Source organism: Anser cygnoides, chromosome 3 (assembly GCF_040182565.1).
Source record: "Anser cygnoides isolate HZ-2024a breed goose chromosome 3, Taihu_goose_T2T_genome, whole genome shotgun sequence".
Lineage (NCBI taxonomy): Eukaryota > Metazoa > Chordata > Aves > Anseriformes > Anatidae > Anser > Anser cygnoides.
In genome coordinates, this window is record NC_089875.1 from 122,572,557 (window position 1) to 122,591,528 (window position 18,972).

The following is an 18,972-nucleotide window of genomic DNA, read 5'->3' on the forward strand; positions in this document are numbered from 1 at the left end:
GCTTAAAAAACAAAACAAAAACTGAAATTATGGGCCAGATTGACGTATTTCAGTTGCCCTAAGTGTTGTCTGCAGACAGTCTCAAGCTGTTTTAGCTCCTGTTCCACCGTGGTGTAGCACAAGCCAGCAGACAGCTAGACGCAGGTATGAGTTTGGTGATGCATAAGATGATCGCTAGCATGAAAGTGTCCGAGATTTGACCATGGTGGCAGGTAGTGTAGCAGCCTTAAAGAATTAAGTTCACACCACACTAGTCACTGTATGTTTTCTTATTCTCTTCTGTAGTCCTTCCACCTTCAATAAGTCACCAAAGTAAAGAGTAATCCAAGGGTCAGTAGGTGACACTACTTTGCATTCTATTCCTTTGTTGAACCGGACCAAGCAAAAAGCTTGACAGACTAATGTATGCAGGAGTAGCTCCCTCCTCCCCACGGCCACCGCGTGGAATTGGTGTGGCAGAGGGCAGGAGAACGGCTGAGGAGTCCTGTGGAGGATGTGTGCAACTGCAGACTGAAGATCCTTCGTAGCGCAGCTGACCCAGGGATATGTCTCTGTTAGGGCTGTTGTGGCAATAACTGCAGTGCCTTTAGTTTGATGGGTTGCAACTTTTTAATTCCTTTGGAAAAGTGTTAGTTCTTGTCTATAATTAATGCTTTTGAATTCAAAATATCTCTTAATTGGTAGCAAGGTATTAAGATAAGCTAATTATAGTGCATTACATGCTTAGTGCCCAATTCACTGATGCCACACATACGCCTTGAGTAACCTTCAATCCACACGTATGCACAGACGAGACTGGGCATTTATGATACGTGTCTGGACCGTGCCGTGATCCACGGGCATACGTTTGGTGTGAATACGTAGTTTGGTTTTTATTGTTGTGGATTTTTTATGTGAGAAATATAAAGAGTGTTTTTACCTAAGAAATGTTATAGATGAGACTTACTTTAAACCCTTTCTACACGTTAAGGAAGGTAACTTACTTTAAACCCTTTCTACAGGTTAAGGAAGGTAACAAAGAAAATACGAAGTTAGCAGATAGGTCTGTCCTTTGTAACTGTTGGATCATGTTCAGTTTGGACTGATGGATTACTGTTGATCCTTAGACATCTTATCCCACTATCATGCATACCTTTTAAGCTGTGAACTATTTTAAAACATTTTAATGTGGTTCTGCAGATCACTTAGTGTGGTTTTGTAAAACTATTTGACTACAAAGTTAACATTTAGATGCGCTAAGATACAGCGGGATAATTTAGGGACACACTTTGGAGTTCCAGATGTATGTTTACAAAGTGTTACGCTCTAGACTTGGCAACCAGATAATCTGGGAACAGTTGTAGTTGAACTGGAACATCAAGTTCCTCCTTCAGCACTGAACTGCTAGTTAGCATGGGGATGTTCAAAATTACTGGAACCAATTTATAGTGGATTTTGAATATGGCTGATGACTTTCTGAAATGAAAATGCCTGTCTTAAACACTACATGATGGTGGAAGATCACATTTCTCCTTTATGTAGTTTTGCCGTCAGAGTACCCAGTTGTTGGAGGGCAGAATAAAAGGCCACGAGGACTCTGGGCACTGCTCTGTTGCTTTACACTAGCTGTCGCAAACTATGAGTATTGAGACTCTGTCTCTCACTTTGAATATAAACACGTAATGGTTAATTCCAAAATAGAAGCTAACACAGTATTCAGAAACAGTACCATGAAAGTAAGCTTGTATGCATTACAGAATAGAAGTTAATTTTTTTTCCTTTATTTTTAGTTCATCTTGTTGATATCTGGAATATGATTGAAGCCTTCCGAGATAATGGCCTTAACACTTTGGATCATAACACAGAGATCAACGTGTCTCGACTAGAAACAATCATTTCATCCATCTACTACCAGCTAAACAAACGCCTTCCTTCTACTCACCAAATCAGTGTAGAGCAATCCATCAGCCTTCTCCTCAACTTCATGATAGCAGCATATGACAGGCTAGTAACTCCTCTAGTTGTACTCTTAAACTAATTTTCTCTTTTAGTTAGGTGAATGCAGCCAGCAACTGCATGAGTCTCTGACAAACTGTCTGCATGCTGTTTCTCAATTTCATGAAAATGTGTGTTGCGCGCACACACTTGATATCATAGTAGTGCTTGCAGAGGTTTACATTGCCACAACAGCAACGCTTTGTCTTAAAATTTGCTTTCTTGATAAAAATGAGTTAGTGCCTTCTGGAACTTGCAGGGTGCTGTGAGCCAGGTATCTGAACTGAAATGCAACTGTGTTCTGTGGACTGTGATGAACATAATGTTAACTTCGTGGTGGTGTAGCAATGTTTTAAAAAGTGAACTTGCTTTGTAGAACCTTGATCAACAAGGCCATTTAATAACGCTACCTTGTTTTGACAGTCAGCTTGGATCCTATTATAAATTATGTGACCCCATACGGACTAATTCTCATTTGTTGGCTGGAAGAAGCTTGGTTTCCTGTTCAGAGTGCTGCCTAGGCACTTCCTTGTGTCCAGTTGTATGAGTTTCTTCTGCAGCCTCTTTTCTTCAGGGGTTGGTTTGCTAATCTTCTTGAATAGAAGTTATTTCTGTGGGTACTTTGAATAGCAACTGCAACCTTTCACTGTTGTTTAGCACTTCCTATGCTTATTTTCTGATCTTTCTCACAGTCAGCTAATATTTCTGTCTCGTCTTTCTTTTGCTTTTGCACTCCCTCCAAGCAATAGAGAAGTACTTGTGGCTAGGAAGTTGATATAGAGACTAAGGAGTTCTACCCAAAACAACCTGGGCCACTGAATATGCCAAATAGTTGTTCTGTTTGTAATGTCCAGGCATTGATCCATTGATATGACCTCTTCTTAAGGTCACTGAAGAGAAGGTAGGTTTCCACCACAAAAAAAGTCCGAGACTTCAGAACAATTGCTATCTCACTAAGGACAGTTAAAAACAACACAGAGCTCAGAGCAGGAGTACTGCTGTGACAGCAGAATCAAACCTGTGTGTTTTTCTCTCATCTGATTTCGTATTAATTGTGAGAGGTGTTATAACTGAGTTGTGATTCTGGGACAGATGACAGTGGAAATGTAGAATTTAAAATAGAAATGGTTATGTTTTGGGGGACTCGCTCAAAAGATCGAGGCTTTAGTGAAAGCTATGTTTGTCTCACCCCTGCCCCTAACCTTGCAAGTTTGACCTCGTCTGCAGCCCAAGCAGCGCCCTTGTTCCCAGCACACTACAGCAGCTTCTGTTGAGCTTCCTGTGTCTCGCATGTGGGGCTGAGAGAAGCTGTGATGCTGCACTGCGTTGTGACATGAGAGAGACAAGAATAAGAGGAGAGGCAGGCTGAGGCCCCTCTGCAGCAGCCATCATGGCAGACACTTATTTCATTAAAATGTACATGTCTGCACTGGAATTGCATCGTTGGGGTAGCTGCGTGGAAGATTGAATCCACATAGCCTGGTAGTTTCTTACAACACAGTGGTAACATCACAAGGTAACATTAGGACTCCACCAAACAGGGATGTAAATCAAAGATGTGATGCCTGTCTTTCCCATGGAGCTATTTAAGTTAGAGCTGATGTTAGGTAAGTATGAAAAATCTGTATAATGGGCTATAATGAACTGTTCACTCACTGACCCATAGAACAACAGTGATCATGGTGCAGAACTGATGGCTCATACTGCCTGCGATGGTGAGTTGGGAGGAGGAATAGCTTTGCTATGATGTTCTTTGCTGCTTTCTCCCACAGAGCTTTACATACGGGTGTTTGATGGTGCCGGTAGCTTATTCCAGAGGCTTGTTTTTCTCGATAGCCTTCTGCAGCTTTCCAAAGTCCCCCACCCCAGAGTAGTGGCTCATTCCCTGACTCCATTTGATGATGTCGGAGTCTTTCTCATGTCAGCAATCCTAGAAATCTCATTTGATTTAACAGCAGGCTTAGTCACTCCAACTTCTGTTTTCCTTTTTATACTGTAGGTAACAAACAACACCGTCTGCGGGTAATAAAGCAGTGTGCTGTAAGGGGGAGGGAGAGGCTGACCAAGTCAAGGGAGGAGGTGAGCTGGCAAGCAGAGCGTGCGGAGCGATGTGATCAGGAGGGACTTCGTAGCACAGCAGAGCTGGGGGGGCTCCCTCGCGTGCATCGGGAAGCGCCTGCAGATCAGCACTGTGAGCACAGCTCCGACGCCTCTGCTGGGAAATCGGCACCTCCGGGTGCCTCTGAAGTGGCTGCACGCTACGGCACGTGGCGTGGGGAGGGGAGGGGTTGCAGGTCCGAGTCCTCTCCAGGGGACGTAGTGGGAGAGCCAACGTGAGTGGAGCACTGCGGTGGGTGGCACAGGCCCACCGGGAGATACCCCCCGTATGTGCGGAGCCCTGCCGGCGGCGGGCTGGGAGCCAGCTGGGGCAGGCCGGCATGGAGGGCATCGCCGCTCCGAGGGCACCCCCTCCAGAGTTAGGAAGGAGTGGGGTGGGAGGCTTTCTTCAGGCGGCTGGAAGAGGCCTCCTACACAGGCCCAGTCTTTTTTGAACAAGTCCCCCCAGTCCTGTTTCCTATCCTGAGAAATCCTGGTTGTTGCAGGAGTTCCAAAATTACGCTGGAAGTTCTGCCCTTTTTCCTTTTGATAGGGAATTCAGCAGATTGAGTAGCATTGGTCCAAAAATCCAGTTAGGCATTGGCAAGGAGTTAATAACTACACCTCTCTACCACGTTACAGGGGGAGGAATTTTGTTTTGTTCTCAGTTAATAAACGGAATGTCAGCAGAAGCAGTGAGATATCTAAAATATCTCATTGAAGGCACCATGAGATATTTTTCAAGGATAAGATTGCATCCTGTGAGCAGATATTGATGGCTTTAGTCAGTTGTTTTTTCTGAAAATTAATTCAAAGCTGAACTGTGTTGTGAGAGAAGAGGAATGTCTATTGAAAAGAAAAGGGAGGGAGGAGTTGAGACTTGAACGAAATTTGAGTTAGATACCAAGATTTGCTCGGACAAGAGTGGTGGTCAAGGCTTGAAAATAATGAAATAATGAATCTTTTCAGACTTCTGATATCAGGTGTAGTAAAGTTTTGTTTTCTTTTTTTTTTTTTTTTGGCATAGTGCCGACTTCCTCCTTTGTGGAAACTACCTAAGAGAAAAGACAGAAATGAAGTAGGATAGCTGAGGCCTTTACGTTGTCACTAACTTTATAACTTTTATATAGCTCAAAATAACAACAGAATGTATTTTTTCTCCCTTTGTTTAGTTTCTTTAAACAGAAGTTAAAAGGGTACAGGAATCACCATTCTTCTTCATAGATCTTCCTGCAAGTGTAGTTCTGGAGAGATTGCTTCTCTTCTGTAGAGGCAGTATTTAAAGCGTATTCTGAGTCCGTGCTAGGGAAATAGCATACTGTATTTCTGATTCTTGTCAGCCTCAGAAAGGTTGAGAGCCTTTAACCTCACATGGAGTGTGCAGCGGCACCGTTTGCATATTAACTCAGGGGGTGAAGGGGGAAGAGAAGTCACTTGTTTACCTCGTGGTGTCTCCATCTGGTTGCGTGTCTGTCGGTGGCATTAGGCCGCGTCACCACTTCAGTGCCACGAGGCAATATTTACTTCCAGTGATTTTACTCCTCACACTTTCCAAGTGCTAGTCTTCCAAGTGTGAGTGTTAAAGAAGCATCTCATTTACACCAAGAAGTATTCTAGAGGGTTTTCTTAGATCTCCTCTAACTCTAATAATGTGTTTTCCCCTTCGTTGTATTTCCCATAGCTGTACAGATGATCAGTCCTGTACATTCAATTGCAGTTAATTGAACTTTTTAAATATTCTTTTTCTCCCTTTACATGAAGTTTTAGCTTTCTTAGTAGTTTTTCACTCTGTTCTACTGTTGCTGTTTATAGTCAGGGATAAAGACTTGGATTTCTGCTTGGGAACACGTTGCTCAGAATTCAGGCAGCCGTTACCCCCTTCACACACCTTCCTTTCCCCTCTGAACCACTAAGCTAGCTTTCTGCCAACTTCAGTTACGGTGGATTTACACCAAGATCGCCACGCTGTGGCCATTTAATATCATTTACTGGAGGTGCTCTACCTCCTGCCTTTATCGCTATGAAATGCGGGATGCGGGGAGGCCACACGTGCGTCCCTGGGCCAGCAGCGAGCTGGCAGGGGCTGCAGCTGGTGTTAGCTGTGCGAGCCTTACCCCGGCCAGCCTCGGGGCTGTGACTTGCTTCCCTCCTAACTTCATCCTTCTCTTGCTCTTTGGTAACAGGAATAACACGCGTAGCCGTTTCTGCATGCCGTACGGTGCTGAATGGGCTTTTTCTTGCCTTCCGTAGAGACAAATTCATTTTCTCTTGCTGATATTATAAAATGATGCCCCAAATACGCCATCTGTTCTGATAGCGCAGCAGCTTTGTTAGCTGAAATTAGAATAAAACATTGTTCGCATTATTCCTGTTCTATGTGGTATATTCAGGATATCATACCTTTTTAGTATGCTGTCAGTTACTGTACAGTGTTTAGTATAAAATGTTTATTTCAACATCAAAGTTCAAATTGAGGAGTAAAAATTTAAAGCAACTAACAAAGCATAGCAGAGGAAAAGAGATGTATTACAGTGAACAAATGTGTTTTAATGGAAGAGATTAACACTTTTGCAGGACACATGGGATGAACAAGACAAATTCTAGTCTCTTTATTTGTGCACTTTTCATAATTCTGCAAGAAAACTTAATTTCTAATAAGACACCTGTTAACAATTCTGATTTATTAAAAACGCTTATGTTAAAAGCACTGTTTTAATGTTAAATAGTATTGGTAGACCTTAGTAATTAATGGTTATGCATTTCCTTCCTAGGTCTTTTAGTATTTTTGTTACTTCTCACTCTATATAGTAATTACTTACCGTGTATTTTTTTTCACAGCGAGGGCCATGGGAAGTTGACGGTATTTTCGGTGAAATCTATGTTAGCAACAATGTGTGGTGGCAAAATACTGGACAAACTAAGATGTAAGTATTTGCAAGCAAAATCAAACTGTTTTATTAAATATTTTTTTCTGTTATTGGTCAAATATGATGAAAGCTAACTTTTTTTTTGCATATTCAGCATTCTTTATCCTGAAGTGAAAATCGCTGTTTATTTTTTTTGTAGCACATGCCATCTGCTGGCCAGACAATATACTGAGTTTGTTACTGAGTAGGCTTTACAAGTGCACTTAATTATTTTAAAACGCTTTGACACTTTACATGTAAAACTTCAGGCCTGACTTTTATGATAGTAATGTCAAAACTTGTTGCCATTTCCTCTGTTTTGGGGTCATCTGGGGGGGTTCTGTACATCCTCTGCTTCAGCTGAGACACTCTCAGCATTGTCTCGTTATGTCAATTCCAGCTTCTTTGTTCTTGTTTTTTTTTAACTCCTTTTTATTCTCTTTTCATCAGTCTTAACTTCTTTTATCTTGTTTCTGTGAGCCCCCTGCTCTATCTATAGAGAATCATTGCTATCGAGAAACATTGGTTTTGTCTTGTAATAGTAATTCTCAGCTTCTGTCCTTCTCAGTGGCAAGGCATACTGTTGTTTATTGGATTCTTTTTCTTTTCCGTCCTGAAAAGATGGGAAGCTAGTCTTATTGTCAGTGCCAGTTTTTACTGTTCAAATGTTTATCATTTTTCATCTCACCCTAAATTTCCTTTATGGAAGTTATTTTATAATAAATCATTCCTTCTGATCTCCATCATTGTTATTCACTCTAAATAATTCTTTAGACTTTTTTACAGCATTAAACTTCCTTATTATATTTTCTGTAAAATTAATTATACAAAATACTCGTGTAATAAACTACTTGACAAAATCTGAAAAATAAATAGCGAGAAGCCATCACATGGACATGTTAATAGTAGAGTTGCACGTGTTTCAGTATCAGCAGGTGCTATTTTTACACCTGGTAGTAAATATAAAACTCTTTAAAAACGAAGCTGTAGGTGACTAAAGTTAAATAAAGAGGAGAGGATGGGTGTACATTACAGAGGAAATTTAAGGCTTCTTTAAGCATTTTTAACAAATGTAAAATAGATAAAGTATGCAAGATTAAACACTGGGAAAAACATATAGAGACTATTTCTTGAGTAAAAGGTTCCATTTTTGGATCCCATTAGGTTAAGGTTTGAGGAGGTTACAGTAGATAAACGGTTCACCATAAGCTCGGGTCATTAAAGGAGCATTATTTTTATGTGTAAGCAGGACAATACTGAAACATCAAGCAAATGGTAATAAGTGATCTTTTAATGGAAAAGCCAGTTAACCACTGGAATTAAATGTTACAAGAATCAATAAACTTTTGATGTTTTCAAACAAAGCCCAGATACCACTGTGGAGGTTATGCTAAGCTACAAGTTACTGATTGAAAAGGTGGCTAGGTGAGATGCTTTCACCTGAAGGACATCTGATTTAATAGTCTCATTTCACAGATGTGTCTAGTCTTAAAACTTAACATTTTGATGTACCATTCTGTCCCTCCCCCCCCTTCCTGCTTTTCTTCATACCATTTGAAGCTCTCTTTCTTTTTGTTAATTATGTTGAATCCTGTTTCCTTTGCTACAGTAACCTTCTTTGTAAAAATTCTTAACTGAAATTCATACCAATCGAAGGAAAGGCTTTTGAATAAAAGCCTTTCTGAATACTGCTATTTCCTGTAGCTTTGTTATATTCTGGTCATATCTTATCAGCTGACCTTTAATTTGCATTGTACTGCTGGGATCTGTCCTCCAGTATCTGCTCTCCCTATTTTCCTAACGCACTTTTATCTGGATGTGGAGTGTTGTTTTCAAAAGAGCGCGTGTCTCCTGAATTTGACATCTTGTTTGGGAACCAGCACTCTGTCTTTTTTGAAACCAGTGTTAAAGCTCAGTTCCTCTCCTTAGTGTTTTCAGTACGTCACTCGCATTGACTTCACCAGTTGATGCTGTCTGTTTTATGACAGAACCCTGCCTGCTGACCACACCTCTTTGCAATCTGTTTTGTTGTTCTGTCAGGTATAATATTTTACGAATCAACTGTCAAAAATAAATTTCTTAGTTCATGCCTGTAACCATAATGCTGGCTTGCCACTGCTTTATAAAGTCATGGCAGTTCCTTCACGTGCACCTTTGGCTGTGGCCATTCCTGTGTCACTTCTGGACAGTCCCAGGTCCCCTCATGCCCCTGTTGCCGTCTCTGCTTAGTTGAAGAGAAACCTAAGGACTGGAAGCTCCACACTGTTAATCTCTGAAAAGTTCACGGTGCCATGGCAAGGTTAGACACAGAGGCGGAGGGAGTATCGATGCTTGGTGCTTAGGGACCTGGTTCAGTGGGTGACATTGGTGGTAGGGGATGGTTGGACCAGATGAGCTTTGAGGTCTTATCCAACCTTAATGGTTCTGTGAATGCGTGACTGACAAAGTGATCCAGGAAAAGGAGATTTCGACTAATTAGGAGTTGAGATATAGGAGCAGAAAAACCTATGCAGGAGGGAATAGCTTTCTCTAAACCAGGCTGTTCCCTAGAATCACGCTGTTGGCTTTTCAGGCAAGACAATAGGACAATTTTTTGTGGAAGATGAGAGAAAATTAAAAGTGTAATACAGGATAGTAGGCACTTGTAAATCTTCTGAGGGCAGAGAAGTGTCTTATTGTTAGCAGAAAAAGTTCTTGAGTATCACTAGAAGTCAAGAAGAGTAATAAAACAGCTGAACTATTAACTGTTTTTCACCTGTCTTTCTGAAAAAACTCTAAAGACCAAGAGATAGGAAAAAGAAAAGTAATGTCAAATTTGGAAAGAGTTATGTGGGGAACTGTAGGTCTGTATACCTGCCACACTTCTGGGCAAGCAGTTGGTAATAAAGAATAGAATTAGTTGACTCAGGGATAAATAAATCCTCATGGGGGTGGGGAAGGAATGGCTTTTGGGAAGGACTGTCTTATAAAACTATAGGAGTTTTTTAAAGTAAAGGGAAAAAAAAGAAAAGATGGGCAAGAAAAGATGGTTCTGGCTGATACAGGTTTCTTGAGTTTCTGAAAGGTGTTCAGGAATGTCACTTATCAAACACTCCAAGACATTAAAGTTTTAAAGGGATGAAGGGTGACATCTTTGCATGTGTAAAAGATGAGCTAAAAGGAACCTAAAAAAGAGCAGTGAAGATCCTTTTGTATATTGAAATTGTTGGATAGTGCTGGACTCTGTTTTAAACATGTCATAAATCTGGAAAAACACAGTGAAAGGTCACAGTTTGGTACAAAGCAAATGAGTGTAGTAAAGCTAAAATAGGCTGTGAAGAGTTGTAATATCATCTGAGAAAGCTGAGTAACTGAAATAAAATGGTAGCTGAATTTCAATGTTAATTTATGTAAAGTGGCGCGTGCCGGAGGAGTGAAGTGCAATCCTAATGTCATGCACAGAAAGGTGAGCTAAGGAAGTTGTTACTGCTCAGCTGGGAGATCTTGGAGTTATACTTCTAAGAAAAGGTTGACACTGTTTAGTAGTGGTTAAAAAATAAAATGTTATGAATAAGGAAAAAGGACATAACAAAATAGAAAGGTTAAGGCTCTGTATAAATCTGTAGTGCGTTTATACTTTGAATGAGTACTGCTCTTGTACCTGTCACTCTACCTTTTCCAGATCTGCTTTATCTTTTCTGAGAAGAACAGCAAGGTCACCAAAGGTAGGGCAAGCTTTCTGTATAAGGAACAACTGGCTGTAGAGCAGGATTCTTCAACCTGGAAAGAAAAATGGTGGTGAAAGGATAGAGTTCTATAAAATCAAGGCAATATGTTAGTGGTGAATAGAAAACAGCTGCTCCTTTCCCCCTCAGTACAAGAACTGAAAGGCATTAAGTGAAATTAGCAGTGACAGGTTAAAACAACAAAAAAGAATGTTTCTTTAAACTTTGCCAAAGGATGTTGTCTGTATCAGACTCGCATCACCTGATCGCTCCTTGAACCAATTTCACTGACGGCAAATACATCAAAGGTTGCTGAGTGCAAAAATACTAAGAGTGAGTGGAAGAATATTCCGGGGAATGTGCTTGCCTTAGCCATCTGCTGTTGGGACAAACAGACTTTTGCTCTGATCTGCCTCAGCTGTTCTTATATTCTTTATTTCTTCTGTTCGTTATGAATATGCTGCCTTGTTTTTTCCCTTTCCTGTCTTTCCCACCTGTCTCTCTGATTACTGACCCATTTCATCACCGGACGACTTCTGTTTCCAGTTTACTCGTTCCCCCGACACCACCGCCTCCACTCCCTTTCCTAAGCAGGCTGTCAGCTCAGGCTCAGCTGGATCATGAGGCTTTCTGGAAACCAGGAAGTTGTAAATATTTTTTTCTCATCTCATAATTTATATGAGTGATAGTAATTTGGTTTCTGTACTTGCATATGTACAGGCTTTCTTTCTAAATTCTGAAAATGTGGACAAATGGTGTGTGTTTTCAGACCATACAGTGTCTGACAGTACATATAAAATGGAGTTGTTCCATGATACCACTTTGCTCTCGCTGGAAAAGATTATTTCCTGTGACATGATGCTCCTTGTGAAGGAGTTGCTTTACATGGTGTGCAAGGAAGGAGTAATAAACAGCCTATTGCTATGGAGTTTATTTTTTAGCTTTTTTTTTTTTTTTAAACCAAAGCAGTACCATATTAAAATGTTGAAGTTTGTGGATTTGGGTGACTGCATTTTGGCATTCAAGCATAGTGAAGTAATTAGTGTTTCCTTCCATGTCCTTTCTGCAAGGGAATTGCGAACAAAACTTGACTTTGAGTAATTTCAGACTCCACCCTGCTCATCTTAAGGGCTGTCCAGCTTCTCTAATCACTATTTCCACCCGTATGGTGCTCCTTGGCTTCATTGCCTCAGTAGCTCCTTCTTTCCTCCCACCATCTGGCTGATAAGCCTTTAGTGCTTGCTGAAGTTCACCCTAAAAATTCATACAACAATGTATGCAAAATACTAGGTTTCACATAATGACAGCCCCCAAAGTTAATCTGCTGGAGGGGAATTAGCCTGATGGTGGGCTTTTGATTTGGGGGAGGGGGCATTTTTTTTTTATGGAGAAGTTTTTTTGATCCTAATCAGTGGACCAAAGTAGCAGTAGTGGTAGTAATATGTGGTTTCTTGTGATATCACATCTTTTCAAACAGCACGAGCTCAGTGTATGACTTTGTACAGGCCTTCTTATATCTCATTAGTTTATGTTAAATGTTGGAGTTGCCAAATCTGTTCAGTCTCTGTGTGACCAGGATGAAAGCCTGTTAGTGGCAAAAATACACGTGTATACACACATGCCTGTACCATATAGATGCCTCCAGTGAATGACCATAGACGCTCAGTCTATCTAGTGGCTGTCCTTGGGTCCTCTCGTCTCTCCACTGGACTTCAGGCCTCTCCAATACCAAGCTCTCTAACCCTCATCACTAAATCTTCCTCCATAAACATCTTTTTCTGTGTCCTTCATAACACTTTGTAGGTGCTGGGTGCTGTTATTAGGTCTTCCCAGTGTCTTAACCGTTTCCAGGCTGAACAAGTGCCGTTTCCTCAGCCTGTCATAGGCTAAGCACTCTAGCCTGCTGACAATCCTTGTAGATTGGACCTTGTAGACCGTATCCTCAGAGCTCACATCAGAATGTCTTCGTATTCTGTGGTTCTCAACCATTCAGTGATTCTGGTGGTCCCCAGACTGGGCACAGTATCTAGAGGAGGGGGTCTAACAAATGCAGAGTGGAGGAGGATAATCGCTTGCCTTGATCTGCTGGCTGAGTTCCTGCTCGAGCAGCTCAGGATGCTGCTGGCCTTCTTTGCTGCCGTGGTGTGCTGCTGGCTTATCTTCGGTTTGTGACCCAGAGCCCCCGAGGACTTTCCAGCAGAGCTGCTCCCCAGCCAGCCAGCCCCCAGCCTGTATCGCTGCCAGGCTCTCTTTCTGCTCAAGGGCTGGCCTTCGCGTTTGTCCTTTCAGTTTCATACAATTTCTGCTGGCCCGTTCCTCCGGCCTCTCGGTCCTGCTGGATGGCAGCCCTTACTCTTAAGGGCCTAATAGAGAACTGTACAGCGGTTTGGGCTGACAGGGCCCTCAAATCTCCCCCGGTATGGCCCCTGCCCCCAGCCCAGGCTGCCCCCAGCCCCACCCAGCCTGGCCTTGGGCACTGCCAGGGATGGGGCACCCACAGCTCCTCGGGGCAGCCTGCTCAGGGCCTCGCCGCCCTCACAGGGAAGGATTTCTCCCTAATTAACTGGTCCCTAGTTTTGTGTCTGCAATCCTGACAAGAGTGCACACTGGCACCTCTCGCAGATAACCAGTAGCCATGTTAAACAGGACAGATCCAGCATTAGTCCACTTGGCACTGGCCTCCATGCAGGATATGGCCCCGTTATCCCCTACCCTCCAAGCCTGATCATCCAACCAGCCACTTGTCCTTCTGGTGCTTCACCCATCCAGGCTGCGACATCCCCCTGGCAGAGCAGAGTACTGAGGGAAACACAAGTAAAAAGCCTTGCTCAGCTTGGTGAAGGCATTGCCTTCTCATAGGCGGCCAGCTGCCCGGGTGGGATTTAGCCGTGGTAGGTCCATACCAGCTGCTCCCGGTCACCTTTTCTTTCGTGTGCCCAGCAATGTGCTCCAAGAGAGAATGACAGAAATCAGAGGATTTGCTCCGTGATTTTCCCAGGAGCCAAAGTGGGGCTGACTGGCCTGTATTTCCTTGCATTGTCCTTCTGACCTTGGTATATGTGTTGAATTAAGACGAGGAAAAACTGCAACCCTTTAAAAAGCACAAATTAATTCATTTACATTAAATTGATTTTTGTATCTCTTACTGCTCTTAAACATAGTATTTAACAAATGTTTCTTAAAGTTGTACAGTAAAATTTGGCAACTTTGTAGGAACTGAGAGACAGGATAGACTCAGAGTCAAGACACTAGAAAACAAGGCTGCTGTGGTTTTTTTGGTTTTGGTTTTGGTTTTTCTTTATTTTGAACTTCAGGCAAATGCCTAACAGAGAAAACAGCCAATTTTGGCAAAATTATAAGCAACTGAAGGGACTCTCAAGGGAAATACTGGACAGGTTTATCAGATGATACGAGATCTGTTCATAATGTTCGTAAAGTTTTACAAATATTTGAAAAAGGAAATCTTGAGTGGAACGGGCACTTTTATGTTGGTATTTTTGGAACCGAGCAGCCTTTTGGTGCAGTTCTAACCTTTTGTATTCTTTCTAGTTTAAAAAAAAAAAAGAAAGAAAAGTTCATAGTAGCTTTGAATTGAAACTTTATATGAGAATTAAAGCATAATACCTTGTCATTGGGAAACATTATTAACATACCTGTTGTAACATTAAGGTGGGATCTTGAAAAATTCCACTGTTAGCCCCTGTTTAGCCCGAGGCTTTCTCTTGTTAAGGTAATTTACTGCCCTTCAAAAGGGGAGATGACTATTTAATTATATCCAACTAATCTTTGTCTTTTCCAATTTCAACCAGTAATTTCCCATGTGCAAGTTTCCCCTTGTAGACTTCACTTTGACTATAAAACCACGTTTTCATGACAGCAAGATATAGGTTAGTGGGTTTCTTCTAATTTACCCTTGATGTAGCCTGTTCTATTTTATCTCATTTTTCACTTCTTTCCATAGCTTTAATTACTTTCTCCTTAGAATCACTTAAATCTTGCATGCTGTTGAAATTAGATTAATAGACTGCATTTACCCAGATGATTTTTGTACTTTTTAAATAAAAGTACCGTCATGTTGCAGTCATGTTCTGCCAGTCCCACCTTAATAGATTTATTATTAGACCTTCAGTTTTTGGGAATGTGCCACTCTGGAGTGAGTCTGAACTTGAATGGCTTAGGATTCTGGAGGGTTTGCTCTAATAAGTTAATTAGTTTCAGTTATTTCCATAGTTTCCATTTGTGTACATTATTCACCCTGATTTTTTTCATCATTCAATTTTCAGGTGAAACTTAACTTTTCTGCTTGGCTTAATTCTTTAAAATATAGTATTCTTTAATAATCTGCCTTCCCCCTGTCCTCAAATTCCCCTTCTCCCCCATTTTTTTGTCCTATTCCTAATATGCTTCATAAGATTATTTAGCAAGGACTTCAGACCTTCACTTCAAGCTTGTCCATTTAGCCTGTGATAAAAACTCCAGGTAGTTGTATCACCTGTACACTTCTTCAAGGGCTCATTCATTCAGGAGTCTGAAGTCATTTCTCCAGTTTAGTGGAAAAATGCCTTTCTGAAATAGTCTTTTTTACAGACCTGGCTTTGATCACTTAAATTAAGCTTATTTTCTGTCAACACATCCTTTTTGATGATTAATTTCTTATGGTGTCTTAAATAACCTCATAGATGATTCAGGGGCTGTGTAGTGAAGAACTCTGGTATCTGTCACATCTTGGAAAATTTTAGGTCTTCCTAATATTACTGCTTTTATTAGAGAAATCTTCCTTCATAGACTAACCTGACTCTGCAGTTAGATCAGAAGCCAAGCTTTACTGTTCGAGAGATTTGTATTTTCCAAAGAGATTTTTGATCCCATGACAGTTCTGGCTTATCGGTATGTAGCAGCCCTACTACTTTATATGACATCGTTTTCCTCCATTGCTATCTATCCATCTCTTCCTATATTTTAACTTTTCCTGAGATGTAAGAGTTGGGAGCCTTCGGGTAGTAGCAGGGAACGGTTGGAGGGTTTGAGCCTTGTGGAGTAAGGGGGTAGAGGGACGCCAGAGCAGCAGGCTCAGGACACGTCTTCCCATGGCGTGCCTGCAGCTAGGAGCGTGGCATGGGGCTGGAAATGCCTGCAGCACTGCCCCCCTCCCTGCCACTGGCTGGGACCCTCCCTCCCTTTCTCTTTCCATGCACACACAAGACCGCTGAACATCTCGCTCAATCCTGTTTTTGGATTCAGAAATGCATTTAGTCCCACATAGCTAATTTAAAAAGCATCCTTTTTCTCATTAAAAAACAAAACTTTTTTCTGGTGTCTAATAGAAGTTCTTATTTCAGTTTTTCAGGGCGTACAGAAACAAAATGAGATCAGATTTCGTCTTCCCCGCTCACCCAGCCCATGACTTGCAGGTTTTAGCCTTGGCAGCAGCAGTCATTGCTCCCCAGTTCGGCCACTCTGCCTGCTTCTGATGCCCTTTTCCAGCGCTGGGCGACTTAAATCCAACACGCTGCTGAAGTGCACTAGAGTTACCAGGAGTTCTAACAGTTTTGACTTTGTGATCCTACAACAACTTTTTTTTTTTTTTTTTTTTTTTTTCCAATTTTAGGAGGTTTCTGAAAGGATTCTATGTAGTTTTATTTTGAAGGCATAAGCATGCAGGCGCAGTGTCCTGTAACGACAGTCTTTTACAAGGCATCCTGGCTTCTGCTTTCTTGCAGTTACAGTTAGTGAACTGCAAGAGTCTTCTCTCTGGTTGAGATGGGATGGAGGAAACAGAAGATTCATATCATCGTAACATGTTCAAACATGTTCATTCGTAAATTTTACCTTGACAGCAAGTAATAAGAAATAGTGTTCAGACTTTTTTTAACAAAAAAAAAAAAAGTAGAAATGTCTTGGGGAATAAATGAGTTGAAATTATTTTTTTTTCTTTTCTGTAGCAAGCATGTATTTACTCTAGGGTTTTATTATATTTTCTTACAGATATTTTCTCTCAAATATCAGATTCAAATGGACTAATGATATTTACAAAGTTTGATCAGTTTTTGAAAGAAGTTCTAAAACTTCCAACAGCTGTGTTTGAAGGGCCTTCTTTTGGATACACAGAGCATTCCGTACGGACGTGTTTCCCACAACAAGTAAGAGTTAATGAAACAGGATTTTTATATTGCTTGTTAATACAGTGCTTTCTTCTAAAGTCCACTGTCTTCTTTGGGTATAACTTGTATGGGGTTTGGAGGGAGGGGGATTGGTAATATGCAGCGTGTTATCTAAGCAATTTTAAGAAAGTCTGAATAAATCAAAATAATCCATCTAGGTGTTAGGCAATTAAAGGATTTCACACAGTTTTAGTTTGTTCCCTTTTTGTGAACGCTTTTGTACCCATCGGAAAAACAGCAAGGATAACCTTTCCCTTGAATTTTTTAATCTTATCAGTGTGTTGAGAGTATTAACAAATTTCAACAAATCAATTGTTAGTTGGTTTAGTCTGCACAAAATAAATACATTTGTACACGTAGCCTGTTTTTTAAATCGGTTTAACTGTTGTCCTTATTGGTATAGTTGTTGTTTCCAAAATACTTCCATTTTATGTAATTTTTGGCGTACGTGTTGCAGTACTAATCTTAAAAGAGGCTTTTATCTCTATATACATTTTTGTTGTAATTTGCTTGTTCCGTGGATTTGTTTCTAATTTGATATATAAAAATAATATAATTAAACCTTAAATCTACTGTAAACACAAGCCTAGATAATTTTAGGCCTAAACTTTAATGTTTAGACTCTGGTTATGACTATATTCTTGGAAGCATTGCTTGAAGAATTTAGCCTTAGAATTTATAGTCACTTTTGTTAAATTTAAGTTAACTAGCAATTAATATATTTGAAGTACAACACACTAGGAAAGAGCCTTTGATGTAGGAAGTGATGAGGGCTCCAGCACATCTGTAAGTTACTGAGGACAGAGTATTTTCTTACTGATGGTGTAATTAAGAAATGATTTTTTTTCTGTTTCAGTACTGACTGAGGCATTTGTGGGCCATCACTTGTTCCCACCAACCTGCCACCCTTTCTGTCAAGTCAGCGCGAGCCATTTCTGCATGTAGGGGTATCAAGCTGATCAAATCAAATTTCATTTAAGGGACACCGCTGTTGAATATCAAACTGTGGCCTCGCTTTAGAGCTGTTGAGGTCAAACAGTGGATTCTAAGCTATATGTGCTCTGCCTGTTGTCTGCAAAGGGAAGCTAAATGGGAGTGTTTTTTCCTAATTTGTTCTGAAGACTACTCTAGGATGAGGTGCCTGCTCGCCCTCTGGAGGTTACCATTTCTCTGTTAGCCATAGAGAAGCTAGTTTAGCCAGCCAGGCTTTGAGAGCTGCCTGAGATTTGTCTGACCGATGGCAAGCTCATCGTGTTCCAGGGGAGGTGCAGTAGCTGCCCATTTGCACGTTTGTGCTGCTTGCCTGCAGCATGTCACAGCACACTGACTTCCATGAACAAGAAAGCCAATTCTTCAAATTGAGTCACTTTCAGAAATTCTTTTGTTCTAATTTTATTCAGCAAAACAAAATCTCTACTGTAAGGCAAGGTTGGTAAAGAGTGGTGATTTTTTTTGTTAGTCCTGCTATAGAGTGTGCCCCAAAACACCTCTCTGTCCTTTCTTTGAAAGCAGTGAAATGAAGTGGTCCTGGGAAGCACGTGGATAATCTGTCTCAGATTTGAATCCATTTTCTTATGCCTCCCAGGTTTGAAAATAAGCTTCACAGAGGTGCTTCTCTGATGCTGTTCTGTTACAGCATGTCATTTTGCTTGAATTATTTCCAGATGGCATTGATAAAGCCGTTGGGTTTCAGACTTTGGCATTTACATGATGGACATGTAAGCTACATCTGTACTAGTTAACTAAACAGTGGTAGGAGCTGTTCCATGGTCCAAAGATCAACTGGAATGGTCTGACCGCATCCATGCTAATAATCTCTTTTATTCCCTCAAGAAAGGTGGTTACATGGAAACTTTATTGAAAATGATTCCTAGCTGATATTAACACCAGATTGGGATGCTGGAATGATTTGGGAGACTGAGTGGTTAAATCAGGCACAGTTACACTAGTATAAAACCATGCATAATTGAGTTTTAGGACTAGGAACATTCCCTGGTGTTGCTTAAACTACTGAGAGACAAATACTTCCTGACCAGCGATGGTTCCTTCAGGAGATGCTTCTTTGAGGTGCAAAATGCTAATGATTTACTGCTGTCTGAGTGGTGAAAGGGCAGACAAGCAAAGAAGTGT

The 18,972-nt window shown here is 41.0% G+C and overlaps 1 protein-coding gene across 16 annotated transcripts in view; it reads left to right on the plus strand.

Annotated features, from left to right (window-relative positions):
* Positions 1 to 18,972, plus strand: part of DTNB (dystrobrevin beta) — a 207,077-nt gene that overhangs the window by 18,844 nt on the left and 169,261 nt on the right. For 14 of the 16 annotated variants that reach the window (XR_010830722.1, XM_048053413.2, XM_048053411.2 and 11 more), the window contains 3 exons: positions 1,770 to 1,983; positions 6,910 to 6,995; positions 16,667 to 16,821. Coding sequence is in view for 15 of the 16 variants with exons in the window: in XM_048053413.2 (XP_047909370.1) it covers positions 1,770 to 1,983; positions 6,910 to 6,995; positions 16,667 to 16,821 (455 nt within the window). In the remaining variant the exon portion in view is untranslated. The remainder of the gene's footprint in view (positions 1 to 1,769; positions 1,984 to 6,909; positions 6,996 to 16,666; positions 16,822 to 18,972) is intronic. The other 2 variants (XM_066995265.1, XM_066995267.1) reach the window with 2 other exon arrangements.